This window comes from Semicossyphus pulcher, unplaced genomic scaffold, assembly GCF_022749685.1.
Source record: "Semicossyphus pulcher isolate SPU_LCO1_2020_fin unplaced genomic scaffold, fSemPul1.0.p SCAF_4, whole genome shotgun sequence".
Lineage (NCBI taxonomy): Eukaryota > Metazoa > Chordata > Actinopteri > Labriformes > Labridae > Semicossyphus > Semicossyphus pulcher.
The window spans coordinates 24,130,072-24,150,622 of record NW_027211715.1 but is presented as its reverse complement, the minus strand read 5'-3'; the positions used below and the strand labels follow the sequence as shown (position 1 = coordinate 24,150,622).

The 20,551-nt window shown below is 41.2% G+C and overlaps 1 protein-coding gene across 3 annotated transcripts; it reads left to right on the top strand.

Annotated features, from left to right (window-relative positions):
* The first annotated feature begins 608 nt into the window (after positions 1-608).
* Positions 609-11,212, top strand: arrdc2 (arrestin domain containing 2). Of its 3 annotated transcripts, XM_069680252.1 has the most exons (8): positions 609-675; positions 1,463-1,717; positions 8,062-8,279; positions 8,373-8,475; positions 8,568-8,824; positions 8,921-9,083; positions 9,545-9,705; positions 9,830-11,212. In XM_069680252.1, the coding sequence occupies exons 2-8, from the start codon at positions 1,465-1,467 to the stop codon at positions 9,881-9,883; spliced, it is 1,209 nt and encodes a 402-aa protein (XP_069536353.1). In that variant the 5' UTR covers positions 609-675; positions 1,463-1,464; the 3' UTR covers positions 9,884-11,212. The 3 variants fall into 3 exon arrangements, with proteins under 3 accessions (XP_069536353.1, XP_069536352.1, XP_069536354.1); XM_069680251.1 differs by lacking the exons at positions 609-675; positions 1,463-1,717 and adding an exon at positions 6,094-6,474; XM_069680253.1 differs by lacking the exons at positions 609-675; positions 1,463-1,717 and adding an exon at positions 6,094-6,474 and having other exon boundaries at positions 8,014-8,279.
* Positions 11,213-20,551: the final 9,339 nt, after the last annotated feature.

Sequence of the window (20,551 nt, the reverse complement as noted above, 5' to 3'; positions counted from 1 at the left end):
TTTCTTTTCACATGAATTCTGCATTACTTAGCGCATACGCATATATTAGTCTGTGTAGTGGGCAATTATCTCATTATACTTGTATTTTCTGTACTTTCTGTACTGCATATTTAAGATAAGAATAATGAACGAATGAAGATAAGTAAGAAGTAACATACTGCCCGTTTTTAACGGAGAAAGGCACAATTCCTTCAAAATAAGAGCCTAAATTCAACAACAAATTCGAGTCAACTGTTAATTTTAGGCATTTTAATCGTCATAACGGACCTCCTTCCCCAGTGGCGTGGTTCCTGAGTTTCTTCTTCCACACAGAATTACATGTAAACGATAACCGAATCGTAAAGTTAAAATACGGTAAGCTAAAGCTACACAAAATATAGGTCCGAAAGTCCAAGCCGGAAAGTCCCCTCGTTATTTTCTGTCACTTGATGAACAGTCAGTCGACGCGCTGTCCCCCTCCTCCTCCTACTCTGTTTTAGTGGGCGGGCGTGACTCGCACGTGCCAGTTATCATTGGTGTAAAACAGAGAGCTGTCCTGTTTCTGGGCGTTGAAACTTGCCACGGTTTAAAAGGCTGGGCTTCCATTGAGCATCTAGTCGGAGTAAACACTGAGTTCGGCCCCTCAACTGTAAACTTTGTTTTTCAGAGGTACGCTACGTTGCTCCTGTCCTACCGGTGAGTTTGAGACTTTTAACGTCAGCTCAACGTTATCAACTGTACATTAAACGTAGTCTCGGTTCTCAATCCTGATTGGCTGACAACCGCTTTCAAACTCACGATAATTTAGACACCAGTCGAATAACGGTAAATTTGGCGTAATACGCTACTAGATAATAATCAGCCAGCATTGTTTTAAAGCAGCTATTTCAACGAATCATAGCACTGCTATTATACATTATTTACACATTGTTGAAAGTAGAATTTAATTTATTTGCTTATTAGCTTATTTTACACTAAATATGTTCACATCTTATGTGTATCGATGAAATGAAAGGGTGTGTGTATGGTGTTATTTCAAATACTTTCAAAGCTGTGGGTGGGAATGGAACCACCCAACCCCACCCTAAAATTTTGATCTTAGATAGATGGATTGATGGATGGATAGATGTACTTTATTGATCCATAATTGGTGATTTGTTCTTTCAAAGAAAATGAGAAGAAAACGTTAAACTCTGTTTAATGTAAAGTATACATTTAAAAGTAGTCCATAAACATTGCTTACTATAATTTAAAATGTAAAATCAGGAAGTCATGGGTAATGTGCTTGTTTTAAGGGGCACTGATGTCCACAGGAGCCCTAGATACTGAAATGATATATGCCTGCGGATGGCTGGAGCACCTAAAACCCAGTTGAAGACATACATCTGAAATAACTGTGCATCCTGGGTATTTTGGAGGCGATTTTCCTTCAGCCTTGTCAAAATGTGTGTTTTTATTTACAGTTTTTTCCATCTGCACTCAGGGATGACGTTGAGCTCCATCAAGTCTTTTACGCTTGAGATGGATGGTGCGGCGGATGCAGCATTCACCAGAGGGGAGGTGGTGTCTGGCCTGGTGGTCCTGGAGCTCCGGAGGGACACCAGGGTGCATTCCATGAAGGTGCAGGGCAGAGGGGTGGCCACAGCACACTGGCTGGAGAACCGCGGCATGAACTCTGTCTACAATGACTACACCTCCAAGATCACGTACTTCAGGAAGAGGCAGCATCTGATCCGAGGTCAGTGGGGTAATCCCATGGATAGTTATTATGCAGTGTGAAAATGAATATTGTGTTTCAGACTGTATAATCACCAATCCAAGTAAAGCTGCAAAAGGTTGCTTCTAACATTGTAATTATACCATTTTCCATTTTCAGAATTTTGTTGTTTGAAACTTGCAAATAAACAGGATGATAAAATCCTGTGCTTTTTCAACATTGACCTCTTACATTATACTTAAGCTAAATAGGTGCCTTTTTGTAGCCAAACAGGACTGGTCAAAGAGTTTATTTGCGTGGATCAAACTGGGGTTGCAGTTGTCCAAAGGTGGCTATAAATAAAATCTGACCTAACTAAGAATACACAGAACAATGCCTCCTGGAAAATATATAATTTGCGCCTGTTTTGTTGTAGTTTTTGTATTTTCTTTTGTGCTCTCAGTGTGATTTTCTTGTAAGATATCATCCATCATTTGTAGTTCCGCTGTGGTATACATAGTAACTGTATATTCCAGCATGTACTGTGCTGGTGGATGAAAAATGTCTCTTACTAGTCTGAATAATGAGGCGTAAGAATGCTGATGTGCCATATGCCAGCTGGTAGTCTCTGTGTCTTGTAGTTGCTGCAGTTTGCAGAATGAAGCCACCTGGGCCAAATGTGTTGCATGGAAACCTAGGAGAGAAGCCGACACCGGCTCCTAGATACATCTGCCAGATAACGCAATACTAACATTATACAGAAATCCATTAGTGCAGAATCCAAATAAACACTGAGAGGTTTACTGCTACGTTATAGAGGATGTAACACTGTAAAGTGTGAAATTCCCCCGCTGTGGATGGAACCAGGCATCTTAAAACCAGACAGGCAGAGAATATAGGCCATCGTAGCCGAGTAAATGAACTGTAGACAGAGGTTAATGTTTCATTAGATGTTCTGTAAACGGTTAATTTGGTTTGACTCTCTGCACTGGTCCATCTGTAAAGTCTTAAATAACAGCAGAATTTGTTGCAAATGTGCAAAATCATTCAATCAAACAGTCTGTCACTCCCTCGTCGTTTGCTGCATCATGTATCCGCTTAAGGTTAACTATGGGGCAAGAGGCCGGTTTTGTATGTTAATATCCCGCCCACATTTAAACTCTGAATACAAAAAAGGAACACATCAACCATTAACTGAGATGCTCTACTAATGGGCTGCAACCAAAAGATGTCCATCAGTTATTTGTGTGTCATACAGTACAAATTATTTAAAATGTAATTTGCCGTCTATTATCAGAGCTTTAACTGACCTACAGAGACTAACTGAAAAAGTAAACATTTTATTAATTATCTACAAAAAGCTTTTCATTGTGAATATAAATTACATGCACTTAACAGTTTATCAACCTTATAATCAGCTTGTTTCTTCATGCTCTTTGACATAATTAAATAGGCTGTTAATGTGGTAAGTGTTTAGAAAACTGCTACACACCAGAAGTGATTCACAATCAAGACTCAAACAAAACTGTTGAACTCTGAACTTGTCACGGTGCGTTCAAATGCTTCTTATCCAACTGCTGTTTCATATTTTATATTTTTGGTTAAATACCATAAGATAATAAAAGAACCGAGTCAAATGAAACTATTTGAAAACAATCAAAACTCATTTTAGAAATATGTTTCTGTATTAAAGAATAGGAGTTAGAAATTTGGCAGAGCTGCTGCCTGTTCAGGGTTGTTTGACCTTGAAATATCTGTAAGATCAAAATCCTGTGCGGTCCAGTGCTATCTGCAGAATCTGTCCTGGAAACAACAGTGCTAACTGTTTTTGCAGAGCTTCAACCTTCTCATATACACATATAAACACCCCAAACTCCCACAGGAACAGATTCATTTTAATTGACGTGGTCTACTTTTGTACGCTTGTGCATGCTATGAGTAAAGAAAGAAAAAGAAAGAAAAAGTAAAGAAGAGGATTTTGTGTTTGGTTCTGTTCACTTAAGTCAATAAAAAAGGAGAAAATGAAAGACAGAGGAGAACGAAAGGAAGGAGGAAGGGAGGTAGGGGAGGGGGCTGTTTAAAAAATGCAGCCTCTGTCGCTCTGACAACGAAGAAAACACCACGTGGACCCCTCTTGGCCCTGCCCTTCTCCTCCACCACACAGCCTGCTGCTGCTCTCCATTCATTTTGCAACATGGTCTCATTTCCAGCTAATTTCTCTTCCACTTTTCCATAAACATGTCTTTTTTTGTGACAGATTGTTTTCCCTTTAAAAGCAGGCGTGTATCTGAGGGTCAGTTTGTTGTTTAGTGGAGAGTTCAGTTGGTGTTTTTGGAGTCGCTCCAGTTTTGTGTTTCTCTTGCAAACACCACTGCAGAAGTACACTTACTTACGCTGAAGCTCCTCTTTGCTCCAAAGTATACAGGGCTTTCATGTAAATATTTGCTCTACTGTGTTGTGCACTCAGCAGCTGTTGGGTAAACAAAGAGAAACTCACGTGGATAAATAGGTTTACTTTAGTCCGCGGCAGAGTAAACGTGTTTGCAGACACGATTAGGCTGATCATACTGAGTCATCTGCACAGCAAGGAGCGGTTATCAGGCCCACGGCTCTGTGCAGGGAATGACTTTTTCCTCTTATCAGAACCAAGCAGGGGACTCAAGAACAAGAGCCAAGCTGCTACTTCTGCTCACCAGCAGGTGGCGTATTAGGCTTTATTTCAACCCAGGATGGAGCTTCCTGAACGCACTTAAAGCAGAAAATGACAAAGTGGACCACTGACCTCCAAAATATGGCTGAGTTCTGCTGCTAGTTAGGACCTTATTTGTGACAAAGTGTCACAAAGGAAATCCTCATTGTACTTTGTGCTTTTGAACAAGCTGAAGAGGGGATACTCAGAGTTGGCGAGCCCCTGCAGAGGCCTAATAATGCTCTTTTATTCAGTGAGCACTACCTAAATAGTGTCTTACAACTTTTTTTCCCAGCTTCACAAACCTCTCCAGCCATGTTCAGGCTGTGTGTGTGAAAGCATCCTGTCAGTCCGGCTGCTATGCACACTACCTGCGCATCGCCAGTCGGGGGCACTGCAGAGCTTAGAAATGATCCCAGGGAACAAAGGAGTAAACAACTTTGTTTTTCTCAGAACAGACTTGAGTTTTGTCCGAGGTCTTTAAATTGAATGAAAACCATAAGCCAGTCGAGAGATGAAGCAGTGTTTGCTGAGATTATTGATTGCAAAAGAGTTTGCGACAGAAGGAAAATCAACCCTGTTCAGATTCTGCTTTGTTTGCATATGTTGGAAGTGAATTCAGTAAGTTCAGAAGAGGCTGCACGAGTGCTTTGATTCATGCAGGTTAACATTGTTGCACAATTGTAGTTTCCCTGTGATTTCTGTGCGTTATCACTTTATATTGAATGTAGTAAATTTGTTTTTCATAAGTTGCATGCTTGGCTGCATAGCTGTGTGTTTTCCATGTGTGCTGTGGGCATGCCGTGTACAGTAACAGTATGTTCAAAGCGACATGGGAGAAGTGGAGTAAACAACTTTGGTCAAGAGTGAAACTATTTTTCTCCGAGCTGCGCTGGGCGGATCTCTATCAGAGGGAGGTATGCCCAGTAAGCCTGTTTTCTTCTAAGAACCTGTAACCATCAATCATCACCAGGGCCTGTTTTCCTCACTGCTGCCTCCACACCCAGTCTGCATGTTTTTTAAGCTGCTTTCAAGTTCAGCCTGGAAATATGGGTACCGTAAGAGGATTGCACATGAGTAACCCAAATAAGTTGTAAATTTCAGTTAAAAGTGGGGATTCTACATGATACACAAGTTGTCAAGATGTGACTCTTAGAAATGTGGGCCGTCATAAACCTTTGTGAACACTTTATGACGGTTTTGTGTTGGTAATCATGGCCTCTTGAGGTGGTTTCGGTTCAAGGCTTTGCCCAGACATGTTTTTGTAGGTGTTTAAGAGTATAGGTGTGAAGAGTATACCATTTAAATACACAGATAAAGTGACAGTTGAAAGTGGATCAGAAAATACAGCAAAAAAATACTTTTTGGTGGATGAAAAATGTGTCCTTTGTGTAAAATTATACAAATAATGCTGCATCTGATTTCACATCCCATTCTCTGTGTGAAAGTGTATTTCTCATCACAAACAGCTGCTGCAGTGTTATAAGTAGACCTGAAAACTGTACTGCTCACTCTTTGCAACTTTACTGAGAAGTTTGGCCGAATAAAGTAGCCAAATGTCTTATTTACAACTTTAGTACTGATAAGTCGGTGCTAAGTAGGAGCACCTGAAGGCAGCATCCGCCTTCAACCCTCTCCTGAGCCTTACATAATAATATCACGGCCCGCCCACCTCCACAGCCTCAAAATAGGGCTGCAAGTCGAAAGTAATCAGCAGTCTGAGCTTTAAACAAGGAACAAAAGACATCTGAAGACGCTCTCCGGTCGACTTAAAGGACTACGGAACAAGAGCAAAGAAGTCTCTAACTTTTAAGAGGACTTACGCATCCTGCAGAAATGATTTTCGACAAGTTGAAAAAGTTTGACATCGTCTTCGACTCTCCGGACGTGGACAGTCCTCCAGTGTTCAGCAGCGGGGACGTGGTGTCCGGTCGGGTGGTGCTGGACTTGTCCGGGGAGAGTAAGGTGGAGTCCCTGAAGCTCCACGCCGAAGGGTTCGCTAAAGTGCACTGGACCGAGTCCCGGTCCGCCGGCTCCAGCACCGCATACACCCAGAACTACAGCGACGAAGTGGAATACCTGAACCGGAGAGAGGTGCTGCTGCAGGCAGGTTAGTCCGCTCTGCAGGCTCGGTGATGGGGGAGAGCATGGAGGAGGCAGGCTGTCTGAAAACTTATCAAACTGTCTGCAAGCTGAGGATCGAAAGAGCAAAACAAGATCAAGTCATTGAGTAGATGCCATGGCAAGGAAACAATAGCGAAAGTGGTTTATTTGAGCAGGGTTAGTTGTTTGTCTACAGATTGAGTATAGTGTTGTTTTCAACATTTAGTACGCGAATTAAACTTGCTTTTCCTGGTTTTATTAATTCCTATGTCAAATTGTTGGTGGTTTTTGCTTTTCTTCTCACATCTGGGACATGTTCCTATGACTTGATTTATAATCTTCTTGATACTTTAAGATAGATGCAAAGTTGATAGGATCATTCCTGTGAATGAGACAAAAGTCACATTTAAGTTGATGTGATTCTTTTTTGTTTTTGTTGGACACTTCTTGGAAAACAGTAAAAGCTACATGCAGTAAATGCACCAAAGCAGCTCTCAGAGATCCAGTCATTCATTGGCAGTAGAAGTTTTTGTGGACGGTTTATTATCTCTACAGTAGAGAAGTTTTGTTGTTTATTATAATCTGTATGAAAGTGTAAAAAGTAAGAGGGGAAACAAGCTGCAACAACTGCCCTTGCACTTCTTTCTCATTGTGAAAACATCTGTTGAAAGAAGCAGCACTGGCTGCTTCGAGGAGTTGTTTTTCTCCTGAGCTCTGAGGGAGAGCCTCTGATTTCTGTCTTCATTCATTGGGCACTGAGTTGTTTTGGTTTAAAGTGCAGACAGGAAATCCACAGCCAGAGCTTCGACAAGTTATTGTTCTCCTGCAGTGTTCAGTCTCACTGCTTTATTTGGTGTTTTACAAAAACAAGTTTGCAAAAAGTTTTAGGAAGTATAAAATTTAAAGTAATGTTTGATGTTAGAAAGTTTTTTGCTGGCGTGCACAAAAAACAGCCCGCTTTGACCCATTAAGAGGATTTGACAGTGACAGTTTTGTTATTGAAATCAAGTCGGAGCTTCCAGCTAACAAAGGGAACACAACACATCGAGGCTGTTAAACACAAACACGTGTTCCTGGATCTGTGCAGCCAGGGAGGGAGAGAAAAAAAAGGCAGAGCAGTCGAGACGTTGTTGAAGAAAACATGTTCTCAGTCAGCACAATGGAGCAGGAACCGCCCCTCTGAGCAAGCACAGCGGCCATGTGACTGCACTCAGACAGAGAGATTTCTATTTCAGCAAGAGTCTTGCTTAAAAGATCTGTTCTTTCTCGCACACTAAAAACTTTATTTCTAAGGATTGCTAAAGAACGCTGATGTTTGATTGTTTTTAAAGTTTGCATGAGTTGAGCAGAGTTTAAAAGAACTTCTTTTCCTTCTTCAGACAAAGTTTATTTGCTGGCTTTTCTTGTTGTTCATGAATCACCTTAAACCAAAGAAGAAACTCATTCACAGTAAAGATAAAGAAACTTTTATTGTGTCATTATGCTGCATTGATTGATTTATTACTTTATGCGTCACTTCCTGATACACAAACTAGTCATCTTTCAGGTGAAGTTACACTCCCTGTCCTGAACTCCTTCTTCCTCCTCTCCTCAGATAACGGTGAAATGACCGTCCTTCCTGCCGGCAGACATGAGTATCCATTCAGCTTCCAGCTCCCAGAGGAGACGCTGGTCACCTCCTTCGAGGGGAAACACGGCAGCATCCGTTACTGGGTGAAAGTGAAGCTCCACAGGCCGTGGGCCACCGTCAAGAAGATCAAGAAGGAGTTTACTGTCATCGAGCCCATCGACATCAACACACCTGCCTTACTGGTGAGCATCTCAGCCCCCACATTTCATAATTATCTTTACGCACTGCATAATGTTTAGGGAACTGTGCTTATTATTTGTTTTCATCATTCCCAGGCACCACAGGCTGGAACAAAGGACAAGATGGCACGAGCCTGGTACCGCAACTTTGGACAGGTGTCTGTAACTGCAAAGATTGACCGCAAAGGCTACACACCAGGTGAGTGTCGACCCTAAAAACACCTCCTCTTAAAAAAGCAAAGGCTGATTTCGAAGTATGTTTGATTTCTAACATGCTCTCCCTCTCTGCAGGTGAGGTGATTCCTGTCTTTGCCGAGTTCGACAACTCTACCTCCAGATCAGTCGTTCCCAAAGCCTACATCACGCAGACGCAGACGTTCATCGCCCGCGGCACCATGAAGCAGAAGCGCTCGGTGGTGGGAACGCTGTGCGGTGATATCGTGGGAGCCAGAACCAGGGAGACGTGGCACGGTCGCGCCATCAAGATCCCACCCGTGGGCCCCTCCATCCTGCAGTGCCGCATCATCAAAGTGGAGTACATGCTCAAGGTGAGCTCAGTCATGATGTGCTCCCTATTTCATGATGGCTGTTTTTTTTTTTTTTTAATGATGTTACTAAATATTCCTATTCTTTCCTCTGACCAGGTTTGTGTCGATGTTCCCGGGACATCCAAGCTGTGTCTGGAACTGCCGCTCGTCATCGGCACCATCCCCCTCCACCCGTTTGGCAGCAGGACCTCCAGCGTCAGCAGCCAGTACAGCGTCAACCTGGAGTGGCTGCGCATGGCCATCCCCGAGCAGCCTGAGCGTAAGTGTCATTTAATACTGCCGACTTTCAGTGCTCAGGCTGTGTAGATGAGAACACATGACACCCTGAGTGTGCAAAGCAGCACAGACTCATTATTGTTCTGATTATTTTTATAAACCAAAGCCAGTGTTGTTTTGAAATCTTGAACTAAAGAGTGAAGTGAGCGTGATTTATTTGAGCAGAGCATTTATAAAGCAGCTCCAGAGGCTTTTAGGCCAAAGAGTTTGTTTTTTTACTTTGTCCTTTACCTCTGTTAGTTAGTGGGCCTGTTCCCTCAGCTGCAAACATGTTCAAAACAAAAGTTTCATGTTGGATCAGATCAGTGTTTGTTAGTGCAAAAGGCAGTAAATGTTACGTGGGGGTTTTAAGAGTTTTAACTGATGACTCAGCGGCTCGGTGTTTGGACCTGTTTTGTTCTGTTGAGTCAGACCAGTGCACTAATCTTGCCTGTTTCCCTGCAGCTCCTCCAGATTACAGCTCCGTGGTGACGGAGGAGGAGGCCGTGCAGCGCAACAACGCCGTGGTCCCACGACCCGCCGAAGACCTGAGCGGGATCCTTGAGCGCCCCCTCATGGCTTTCGTCCAGGAGTTTCGCTTCAGACCCCCGCCGGTGTACTGCGAGGTGAGTCATCAAATGTTGAACCTGACACCCTCCCACTCCCACTATTTATTTAGTCTTTTATTTTGAAAGATGGAAAAGTTTGTTTCCTTGTCATAAATCTTATATCTCTCTTTCCTGCCCACAGATTGACCCCAACCCTCAGCCCATAAACATGAGACCCCGCTGCATGACGTGTTGAACCATGAGCCCCGCCTGAGCGTCAAGCGACATGAATTAACGAAACGAATCAAGAGATTTGTTCACTCCTGGATTACTTCTCTCTGATAAATGGTGACTGGTCCCACCAAGAGTCGAGGAGAGGGACTAGAGCGCCGCGGAGAGGTCAGGAGACGGAGCTCACAGGAACTGGATTCTCAGTGGAGGAGCTGCCACTTTGTTTTTAAGTTAATAAAGGAAAGTGGACGCTTTCCTGTTCTGTTGCGAGGAAAGCAACCCCTCCACATCAGTTCCTGTCCTCCCCAAGTGATCTTCGGCTCCCGGTGGAGCGAGCTACAAATACCTCCCAATCAACAATCCCCTCATGTGAAGCGATGTTTGAGATTTTGGGACATATCGGGGGAGGGATCACTTTATATTTGTCAGGTGGAGAGTTGGAGTTGCACCTGGTGTTCAGATGTTTGAAAAAAGCGCTCTTGATGAGTTGACACGTGTTTACGAAGCACATTGTCAGCTTTGAGTGGCGTTTAAAGTGCAATTATTATCTTCAGCTTCCAGCTCTCCTCGTCCTGACAGCACAGCGGACTTTAACAACTTCCATTGCTATGCATCGTGTGACTGTGCAGCAGTGTGCCTGTGATACTTCTTACTGTTACTTAAGCACATACTGTATCTGAAGGTGGACAAGTCAAGTCAGCAGATGTATTTCAATGCATGTAGGTCAAAATATGTAAAAGGGAAAAATACGTATGCCTTAATTATCTGCCGTCGAAGATGGAGGAGAGTTTCAGGAAGTTTCTCTCAGTCGAACAGACCTGAATGTATTCAGAAAGAACAAAAACACTTCAGCTGTAAGAGGAGGAATTCCAAGAGAAGTGTTGTTAATGGAAAGCTTAACGCACTTAAATGTCACATAGCTGTGGTTGTTTACTTTAACGCGGTGATTAAATAGGATGAGTTTGTTTATAAAGCTGCACGAGGCTCATAGATTAGCTCTCCCAGCTGCTAAACAAAAGGAGGAGGAGGAGGAGGAGAGGAGGAAGAGAAGAGGTCGAAGCTTTTGATGGGAGCCAGATGCCTCGGAGCTGTGCCGTTCAAATCGAGCCTCAAGCTGGAGATGCCACTGAAATGTGTGTGTGTGTGCGAGGAACATTCCAAAAACTGACTCGAGGATCATGTTTTACTCCTCAACTTCCAAAAAGAAAAACTGTTAGGAGCGTGAAAGACGTCTTCAGGGTCAGCTGTGCCACTTCGGTGTCACGCACTGAAAAAAACAGAATGTATTTTTATACGAATGTTACTGTTGATTCACAATCTTACCAAAGTTTTGTAATTGATTTTTCTAATAAAAAAAAGCTCAAAATGAAGTTTGTCTTCAGCCTTTCATTCAGTTCTCACACACACTTTGTTAGGGAAATAGCAGAGAGTGTGTGTTTAGCATGTTGCGTGCCAGTGGATTGGCACATCATGTGTAACAGTGTGAGTCAGAGCTACATCACTGCCAAGAGCGAGGCTTAACAGTCAGTGGATCCAAGCAATAATTACAACCTGAAGTCACATTTCTGATATTGTCACCTACATGATCCAAATGTTCTTGGTGCTGTTATTGCTCCTTGTCTAGGTCAGAACCCAATTATGTCAAAATACAATAAAGAATATTTTTATTGTGTATTTCTGCGATAACAAATGCATTCTAGGCTATCAAAAAAGACAGTAAATTAACAATAAATCCTCTTAAAGCGTCAAGCATGTTGAGTTTGGTGGTAAACAACAGAGCAGAAAGACATCCAGTGATGCACGAAGCTAAACATGGTGTTCCTTAAATGTTCTGAACTTCACCTTAACTTTCCTCTTTACATTAAACTACTTAAACAAACCCCAAAGGAACTTACAAGAAGGAACAGTGAAAGCTTTATTAAGGATTAGGAAGGAAGTTTTTTAAGGATTCAGTTCAGTTGTTTACTCCAAAAAGGTCTTTAACCTTCATTTTCACACACTAGATTAAACTGTAAGTGACTTTTAAGTTCAATATACTCAGACTCAACAAGGTTAAAATAAGGACGAATCCTGTAACATTCACCAACAGGTATCTCTTTATGTATTTGTGTGACTGAAGTGACCTTTAAGACCTTTTTCAACAAAGACAGGGGTGTTTCATTTTCCTAAAAGACTGAATCATTTCAACTACTTTAGTGATATTTTAAAGACATTTCTTGTATATTTTCAATTTTGTACAAAAAGTAGTTCTCCTGAAAACTGTGCAAAACTATGGAAGCCCCAAGTGGACATTTTAATAACCCTGTTTCCTGTGATAACGAGTAATTTCCGGTTGTTTTCTCGGGAAAACAAAGCTGGTTTTCTCGTGATAACAGGATCATTTCCTGGTGATCCACAAAACAAAACAACAGGCTGGTCACTGTGACATTACAGACCCCGACATGCCATGCTGCCATTGTCCACGCTAATTAGCTAAGCTAAGCCTGTTTCTATGTTTGTTTTGTCCTTTTGCAACTCTGGGGATACGAGGTATGATCATCTGACGTTACAGTGGTGAAGCGTTGTTATCGAGATAACAAGATCATTAAGTCGAGATCTTGAGAAAATGACCAGAAATAACTTGTTATCACAGGAAAACGGAGTAATTAAAATGCATGGATGCATGTCCGCTTAGGGTTTCCGCATAAAAGCTATGAATCCTTATGATTTTATATTCATAAGCAACTTAAAATCTCACATATAATGTTAAACCAACAAATGATAAAAATGTTTCTTACACTCCCTCTTTGCCCTTAAAGTCGGCCACACTTGCTGAATAGGGAGGTATGGCTCTACTGTGGTCCATTATAAATGATGTAAACACTGCGAGCGTCTCATAGACGTACAATCAAATGTTTAGGATTTGGGTGGAGTCCGATGACATTTTGAATTGTACATCCTGAGATCCCAGAAAAGTTCGTCAGGGGATCTGAAGGGTTAAAAACTCTCTTCTCACCACTCAATGATCCGTCACACTGAGTCCAGCTGATGAGTGGATCTCACCGGTGTCCTCTTGAACACTTTGTTTACATGAATATTCAGCGAGGATCCAAGATATTTTTGGTCACATGTAAACACATAACAACAGTTGCTGAAGGCCAAGCTGAAGGGTTTTTTTCACTGAACGGTCTCAAAGCTGAAAACAGAGCTGTTCAGTGCTGTGAGAGGAAGGACGAGAGTTTCACAACAACAGAAAAGAACTTCCTTCTTATCTGTGTTGTGTTGATTCTGTCGGGATGGCAGGCCAATTTGCTTTTAAATGTTTGGTTATATTTTATCTGAAGTAATGCTAAAACGATGAATCAGGTCATAGATAAGTTGATAATTTAATCAGTTGAATCAACACGATACAGCAGACGTAATGTGGTTCCAGTTTCTTTAATGTGTAGATTTCTAGACTTATACTTTGTTTGAAAGAGGACAAAAACACAACAAAACGTTGAGATGAAACGTTAAACATACATAAAGACGTTAACAGTGCACTCATTTCAATTCAGGCAAACTGGCACTTTTATGAACCCAAGAATAAATTAAGAGATGCACCATAGAAAAGTCAGTAATAAGATGAAACATTTGAGCCAGCAGCATTCATCTTTATTAAAACAAACGAGAGAATTAAACCTCATTGATGGCAGGCTTTCTTCTGTCATCTCACCACAGGACGCTCGGAGGTCAGTCATGGCCGCACATACTCAAGAGGTCATGTATCAGTGTGACGATTATAAAGTACTCAGTCTGTCCAGCTGTCCAAGCTTCTCACCGTGTAGAAATAAAAAGACAAAATCTGTTTGTTTGTTTTTAAGATTTTTTGGCCTTTTTATGCCTTTATTGAGAGAGAGGACAGTGGATGGTGGAAACAGGGAGAGAGAGGGGACGACATGCGACAAAGGAGGGAGGCATCTCATCTTTTAAATGTTAATTAAATCAACACTTTCACAAATTATAGTCTTAGTTTACTGTTATTTATATTTTCATTATTGCCTGACACGTACAGGTAGTTCAGATTTCAGACTATTAATACCAACGTACATGGCTTCAGCAGACATGGATATGGACAGTTATTAAAACTAATACAGCAGAAAACAAGTTCACCTTGTCCTTAAAAATATGATGTAATGTGTTGACTTTTGTGGTAAACAACAGAGCAGAAAAACATCACGTAATACACGAAGCTAAACGTGGTGTTCCTTTAACGTTCTGAACTTCACCTTAACTTTCCTCTTTACATTAAACTACTTAAACAAACCCTAAAAGAACTGGTTGAACCCCGAAAACAGTTAAACATGGACAAGAAGGAACAGTGAAAGCTTTATTAAGGTTTTTTAAGGATTCAGTTCAGTTGTTTACTCCAGAAAGGTGTTTAACCTTCATTTTCATACACTAGATTAAACTGTCAGTGGTTTTTTAATAGATTTAACGTTCTTTTTGTTGATAAATGTGAGCCAAAGTTGCATAAATTTCCTCAGACTCTAAGGACGTCTGACACCCTGGGGTTGTTCTGCTATTCACCACAGTGACCTCACAGTGACCTTCAGTTCCTACAAAGGGACTGAGGTGACGTTTTGTAACTTTCCCATGCTGCAACATCCACAATGTTCCTGTAATCCTCATTGTTTGTTCTATGATGCTTAAACTGGTGATCTGAGTTAACCGGAATGACTCATTTAACCTTTTAAGTGTCTTGTAACTTTGCTTTCGGCTGTTGTCGAACCTGCCCGTCCAGACAGGTGGGTTGAATTATAGCTCAGATAGCGGGTTTACTTCTGTGTTATCGTGTCCGTCTGTCCATCCATCCATCAGCTATACAGCTAATCCTGATCAGGGTCGCAGGGGAGCTGGAGCCTATCCCAGCTGTCATTGGGGCCAGAGGCAGAGTACACCTGCGGGAAGACAGTGTACGCGCACACTCACCTCACAGAGAGGCCCCCTAGAAACTGGGATTTGAACCACGGACCTCCTTAGCTGTGAGGCGACAGTGCTAACCACCACACCACCGGGCCACCCATTGTTTGTTCTTGTTTAATTTAATTTGAAATCAATTTGTTTGTTGTTATTGTGTTTACTCTATATGTTTGCCTGTTTGCTGCTTTTATTGCTGAAAATCTCTTGTGGTTCTTGGGCCTGCGTACTCCGTAAAGCACCTTTAGTTGCCTTTGGGTATGAAATGTCTAATATGAATACATTTATCTTGCCTTGTTGTATCCTTACTTTTATATTTCTATAGCTGTGTATCTGAGTATCTGAGGTTTTAGCACAGACCTTGTGATGCCCCGGTGGTGTCATCATGTGTTGTCATCCTGGAGGTGTGTCTAACCTGTGTCACTAAATTAAGTACATCTTAGAAAGACCTGCTCATTTCTGTATCAAAGTTCTCCATCTAATATAATATGCTACAGTGTTAAGTTACTGTTGACGTGAACCACAAAAGCAAACCGCAAACTCCCTTTAAGTAGGCTTTAATCTCTTGTATCCTTAAATGTGCCGCTGCAATCACAGCATAGTCATTTGAGGATCAGGACGTTTCCTTTAATATAATTATGCAGCTATAATCTGTCAGTCAGAGGCTTCACTCATCTTCTACATTCAGACTTGGTGACATGTCACTCAGCACTTAAGTACAAATTAAAGGTACTTGTACTTTCCCGCAACTTTATCCTTAACTGCACTACATTTCAGAAGGACGATGGAAGATGGAAATAAATGGACTTCATTAACAATTATATTAATAGCTTGAGTCTATTTCATTAAAAAAAGGCAAGAATGATAAAAAATGAGAGTTTTTGCTGCTTGTGTTATGTAGTTATTTCAATAAGGTTATTTTAGAAGCTCTGTGAAGATCTCACTTTGGGTTTTAGGGAACTGATTTAAGTCTCAATATCATCAAAAGTTTTAAACAGCAAACAATAAAGTAGTTAATCAATAAATACTTGAAGAAGATTAATTCACAATAACTTCAATCAAAGTTGCTGTATATTACAGTATAAGATAGTTAAAGAAGGGCTCCAATGCAGGACTTTTAATTGTGATCGGGTATTTACACAGAGTGGAATATTACTTGCACTTAAGTAAACAATCTAAGTACATCCTCCAGCAACACTCATGCTTTTCAGAAACTTATTTTGGAAGGAAACTCCTCCCTCAGTCCCGATAGTCACACATTGTAACCTGCATACCTCCAGTGTTGCCTCTGGTTGTTTTGTGGCCCAGATTCAAGGTGGAAATATACAACGAGCCTGTAGCACATCTGTTTTCTTGACCTGATTAAGAAGAGGATAAAATTTACAGCTAAACAGAAGAACAGAGACGGGGACCTTTCACCTTAAAATAAAAATATAAACCCATAACTCTTTCATTTTCTTTCGTACAACACAGGCGACAATTAAAGGCCAAAAACTGAGTGACAACAGTAGAGACAGTTTTCAAAATCCAAACATGTAACTGCTTTAACTCTGTCTTCTTCAATAACGGCTAAACCTGGGAAACTTTGGAGGGCAACTTGGTCTCACTTTTGTTCCAAGAAATGTTGTACATCCTGTTTGTATCTCCGCCTCAAGAATATGCAGACAAACCTCGTCTGGACAAAAACTGTCTTTGACTATCAGTGTCAATTTCCTCTGAAGTCTCTGTTCGGAGCTAAATTAGGTTAACATAATCACATGAGCCAAACAGGGACAGAGTGTTTCCTTTGCACAACATTTTGGACAAGTTAGAACTAGTCCTGTGACGGTGTACTGATTACGTTTTTTGTAGGCAGATCGATTACAAGGTGGTTGCATGGCAAAGATTCGAAAAACAAACAAGCCACTGAATGTGAGTGTTTGCACGTGTGTTTCCAGTGTGTCAGGAACATTTGGGTTTATATGATAACTTGAATCAATCAGTGATTCTAGAAAACAAAAAGTTTTTTTAATACTTTTAATGCAGCTCATAAAAGTGTGCCATGATAAAGTGTCCTTGAACACTAAGTAGCTATTTAAATACAGCGGGGTATATGTCAATGTCACTGCTGATTAGGTGAAGTCTCTGACACACGCACCAAACAAGAGGAGAAATACCTCAAAGCATGTTGCACTCCGTTGCAGGAAAACATCTGGTGCCGACAAGAAACCGGAGCAAAACACTGCACACTGTTTTCAGATTCAGAGTGTGATAAGTTTTTTTTTTTTTTTTAGGAAACTCCCAGCATGCTCTGGGATAGTATTCATGGAAATAAGGGTGCATTCTTATTTTCATACTATAGTTATATTATGCAAGAAAGGGTTTAGTATGTCCCAGTACATGTCTGTCAAATGCAGTGTGCCAAAAATACCAGGATGTCATCCGATCATATCTTGCTGTATGTTTAGCAGCATGCTTTTTGGCTATTTTTACCCACAATCCTCTGCAGCGGAAAATGTATCAAATTGATTGACCCGCAGATAGGTTACAGACTCATGGCAAAAGTGCCAGGCGTAATTTCATGTTAAGTAGTGTGTCCCAAGTGTATGTAACTGCTTCTGTCGTGTGTACTGAAGAAAAACTATGTGATGTTTCAGGTGTGATTTTTATGTTCCCACAATCTCTCCAATGTGTTCAGAACACAATCACTGTTAAACAATTAAATATGGGTAAATATAATACTATAAGGGATGTTGGGTCCATGATTTAACAGAATAAACTGGTCTCTGGACAACAGTTCGCTCCTATTCAGCCTCTGCACATGGTGAGGTAAGTCCCCAGTGAGGCTAATCTTAAAGGTGTTACGGTTAAATTCAGCGCTCTGTGCAGGCCAGTTAAGTTCTTCCACTCAGACAAATAGAGCCATTTCTTTATAGATATTTGCTGTGTGCATGGTGGTATTGTCATGTGGAAACAGGATCTTCCTTGGACTGTTGCCACAACGCTACAAACATATTGTATGCTAAATGTTCAGGATGTAATGACAGCATATTTAGTTTCAGACATAAGGCCGACAGCTTCCTGGTGAGGATGAAAGTTTAATGACTTTATGTGATTTTACTTTTAAGTAATAATATTTTTTCTAACATATTTGCTGATGTGGCTCTATGGACGCAATCAGGTGACTCATACACATGAGCAACTTGTGTTTGTTTCACATGAATGAAGAAGTTTCCGGGCATTACATGACAGGGACTCTAATGCGGTCAATGCCAAAGACGTCAAACTATGTTCCTGTTTTTGGGGTGTGAAAATGAATTCCCGCTTCCCTTATACAAGTCACCCTTTAATGTTGGAGTCAGCATTTTCCTTGACTTCCCAAAGTCTGTCATCAGGTTTAATCCTTGATGTCGCCATTTATAGTGAAAAGGGGACATCAGTGAGGAATGAGTCAGACTGAACTGTCTTTACCAATAAGCGCAAAATAAGCACAATCAGTTCTTGACCTGACTGATGTAGTCAATTTTCTGTGTTATTGTGCCATGAACCTTCCACTTGGTGATCCTATACGTCTGATTGACAGAAAATATGAGATTTACATATGTTGGAAAAAATAATTTATAAAAATAATTTGGTAACACTGTCAAGCCTGTGAAACAAACAGATTTTTGCTGTTATTTTGTGGCACCAAACTAACTCACAGTGGCAACCCCCCCTAAATATACATAACTTTTAGTGTTGATATAATTGAAACAAGTTAGTTAGTTAGTTAAATAAAGAATCTAGGTTTCCATGAATGGGTTAATACGCGTTAAAGACCAAAACCAATGTCGTACAAGGCTGTACACGTGTTTATTTGGCGTAGGATTGACTCACTTTTGGAGCCAGAATATAAATTTCCACAATCAGGCCCAAGTGAACTGAGACAACTTGTCAAGGTTGCCGGAAGGAGGTATGTCGTTGTGATTTATTTCTCCGTCCCACATTTAAAATCAGTATCGGCTTACATACCAAACAGATCACAGCGAGAGAGGAGGGAACTGTGGCAGACAAACCAAAACAAGCACCAAATACTTTTCCAGCAAACGCTGAGGCATCTGAACGGGAGAACATATCAGCTGGTTGTTTTCGAAGACATCATAAGGCTTAATTATGTGTTGGAGGTGAATGCGGGGACAGGGATGAGTGTGCAGATTCATTCATGGCCAAATACAGTTTGTTTTGTCTTTAGAGCCGACAAGTTGTTGACTTCAGTCTCTGTTCTGTCTTTGTGTGTCTTGTGTTTTTCCTGTCATGGGTCATAATAATATACAACGCTGTGAAAACAAAGGAGGTTTCAAATGTAAAAACTTAGCAGGCACGCTAACCTAAAGCGAAAGAGAAAACCAACAAGTGATGGAGAAGAGTGGAAACTGTTCTCTTTAGTTGTAAGCCACATTCAATGTTCAAAGGATGGCTGGTTACATTCTTAAACATAAAACAACAAGACTGAGTCCACAGCTATGTTGGTGACTTTGTAAAGCTGCACTAAAGCACAGCAGAGCTTCGAGCTAAGTGCTAAACGCATACTGCTAACATGCTAACAATAAAAAATGCTAACCAAAGCTAAGCAGGTATAACCATAATTCAAATAACTTCCATACTGTTTAGTATAATCGAAAAAGATTCAATATGACTGGATATGCTTTTTTTGTGTGGCTATTCTGACCCACAATCCTCTGCACAGCACAAGATATGTAGCATAAACTTGCTAGCTCTGATGGAATGAGATTTATGTGCAAGAGGGTCGAAATTCAAGCATTATGTTATGACAAAGTAATATGTCCCAATGTTGTTATACTGGATCGTAAGGACTTGTACTGAAGTTAAGTTCAACTATTTTTAACAAAGGAAGAGTGTTTAGCATGTTCACCACCTTAGCTAAGCATGTTAGCATGTTCAAGTAATTAGCAGCAAAAGCAATGGGGCTGATTACAATTAATCCTGAGGGGGGACATGAATGTCTGTGCTACATTCATGGTAATGCATGGACAGACATAAATACTGATGTGACTATATTCATATACATGGCACTAACAAGGCCAACAAATAGAGCCTCCTCTTCCACTGATTCTGACTCATCTCTAAAGTTCATTGTTCATAAAGAAATGCAGTTGTTTTTTGATGAGGGGATGAATCCTATATCCATCCCATAAGCTAACTCTTTGGAAACTTTCTCTGCTCTGTGTTCAGTGGTGAACTTACTGTGTGTCATAGATTAACCCTTTGACGTCAACATCAAGCAGATGATCCAACCAAAGAAGTGAGTCTTTCTGAAACATGACACCCACAAGCCTGGACGTACGCGCCGTGACATCAGGACGTCTGCGCTGGTTCAGATCAACACCTTGTTGACTCTAAAGGGAGAGGGGGATCGGCTTGCAGCTCCCCTCCCTTCTCAAGACTTCATGGAAATCAGTGTAACTTCAGAGGGGTCACGGAGCAGGCAGCGGAGAGCAGCACGCCAAGCCGCTCCCCAGAGTATTCTGGAAGGGGGAAAAATACCGTGAGGGGACAAACAACATCCCCAAAGAACACACAAAAAGAGCCGCTTTTGTTCATGTCTGCTCCTCCCACATTTGTAATTTAGGGTTCTACAAAATCTACTTGTGTCTTTGTGTTGCTTATGATCTGTCTCTCTTTGTCTCAGGCCCAATGGCGCTCTTTGTTTGTGAATCTTCCTCAGCACAATGGAGGCTCCACATTGGGCCCAAAATGCATGATGTGATGAATTTTA

What these genes read in the sequence shown, in the direction of transcription:
- arrdc2 (XM_069680253.1), top strand. Translation starts at nt 6,201, where the DNA reads ATGATTTTCGACAAGTTGAAAAAGTTTGACATCGTCTTCGACTCTCCG. An exon ending in AAGTGGAGTACATGCTCAAG is followed by an intron (nt 8,825 to 8,920) that starts GTGAGCTCAGTC and finishes TCCTCTGACCAG; the next exon opens with GTTTGTGTCGATGTTCCCGG. An exon ending in CCCCGCCGGTGTACTGCGAG is followed by an intron (nt 9,706 to 9,829) that starts GTGAGTCATCAA and finishes TCCTGCCCACAG; the next exon opens with ATTGACCCCAACCCTCAGCC.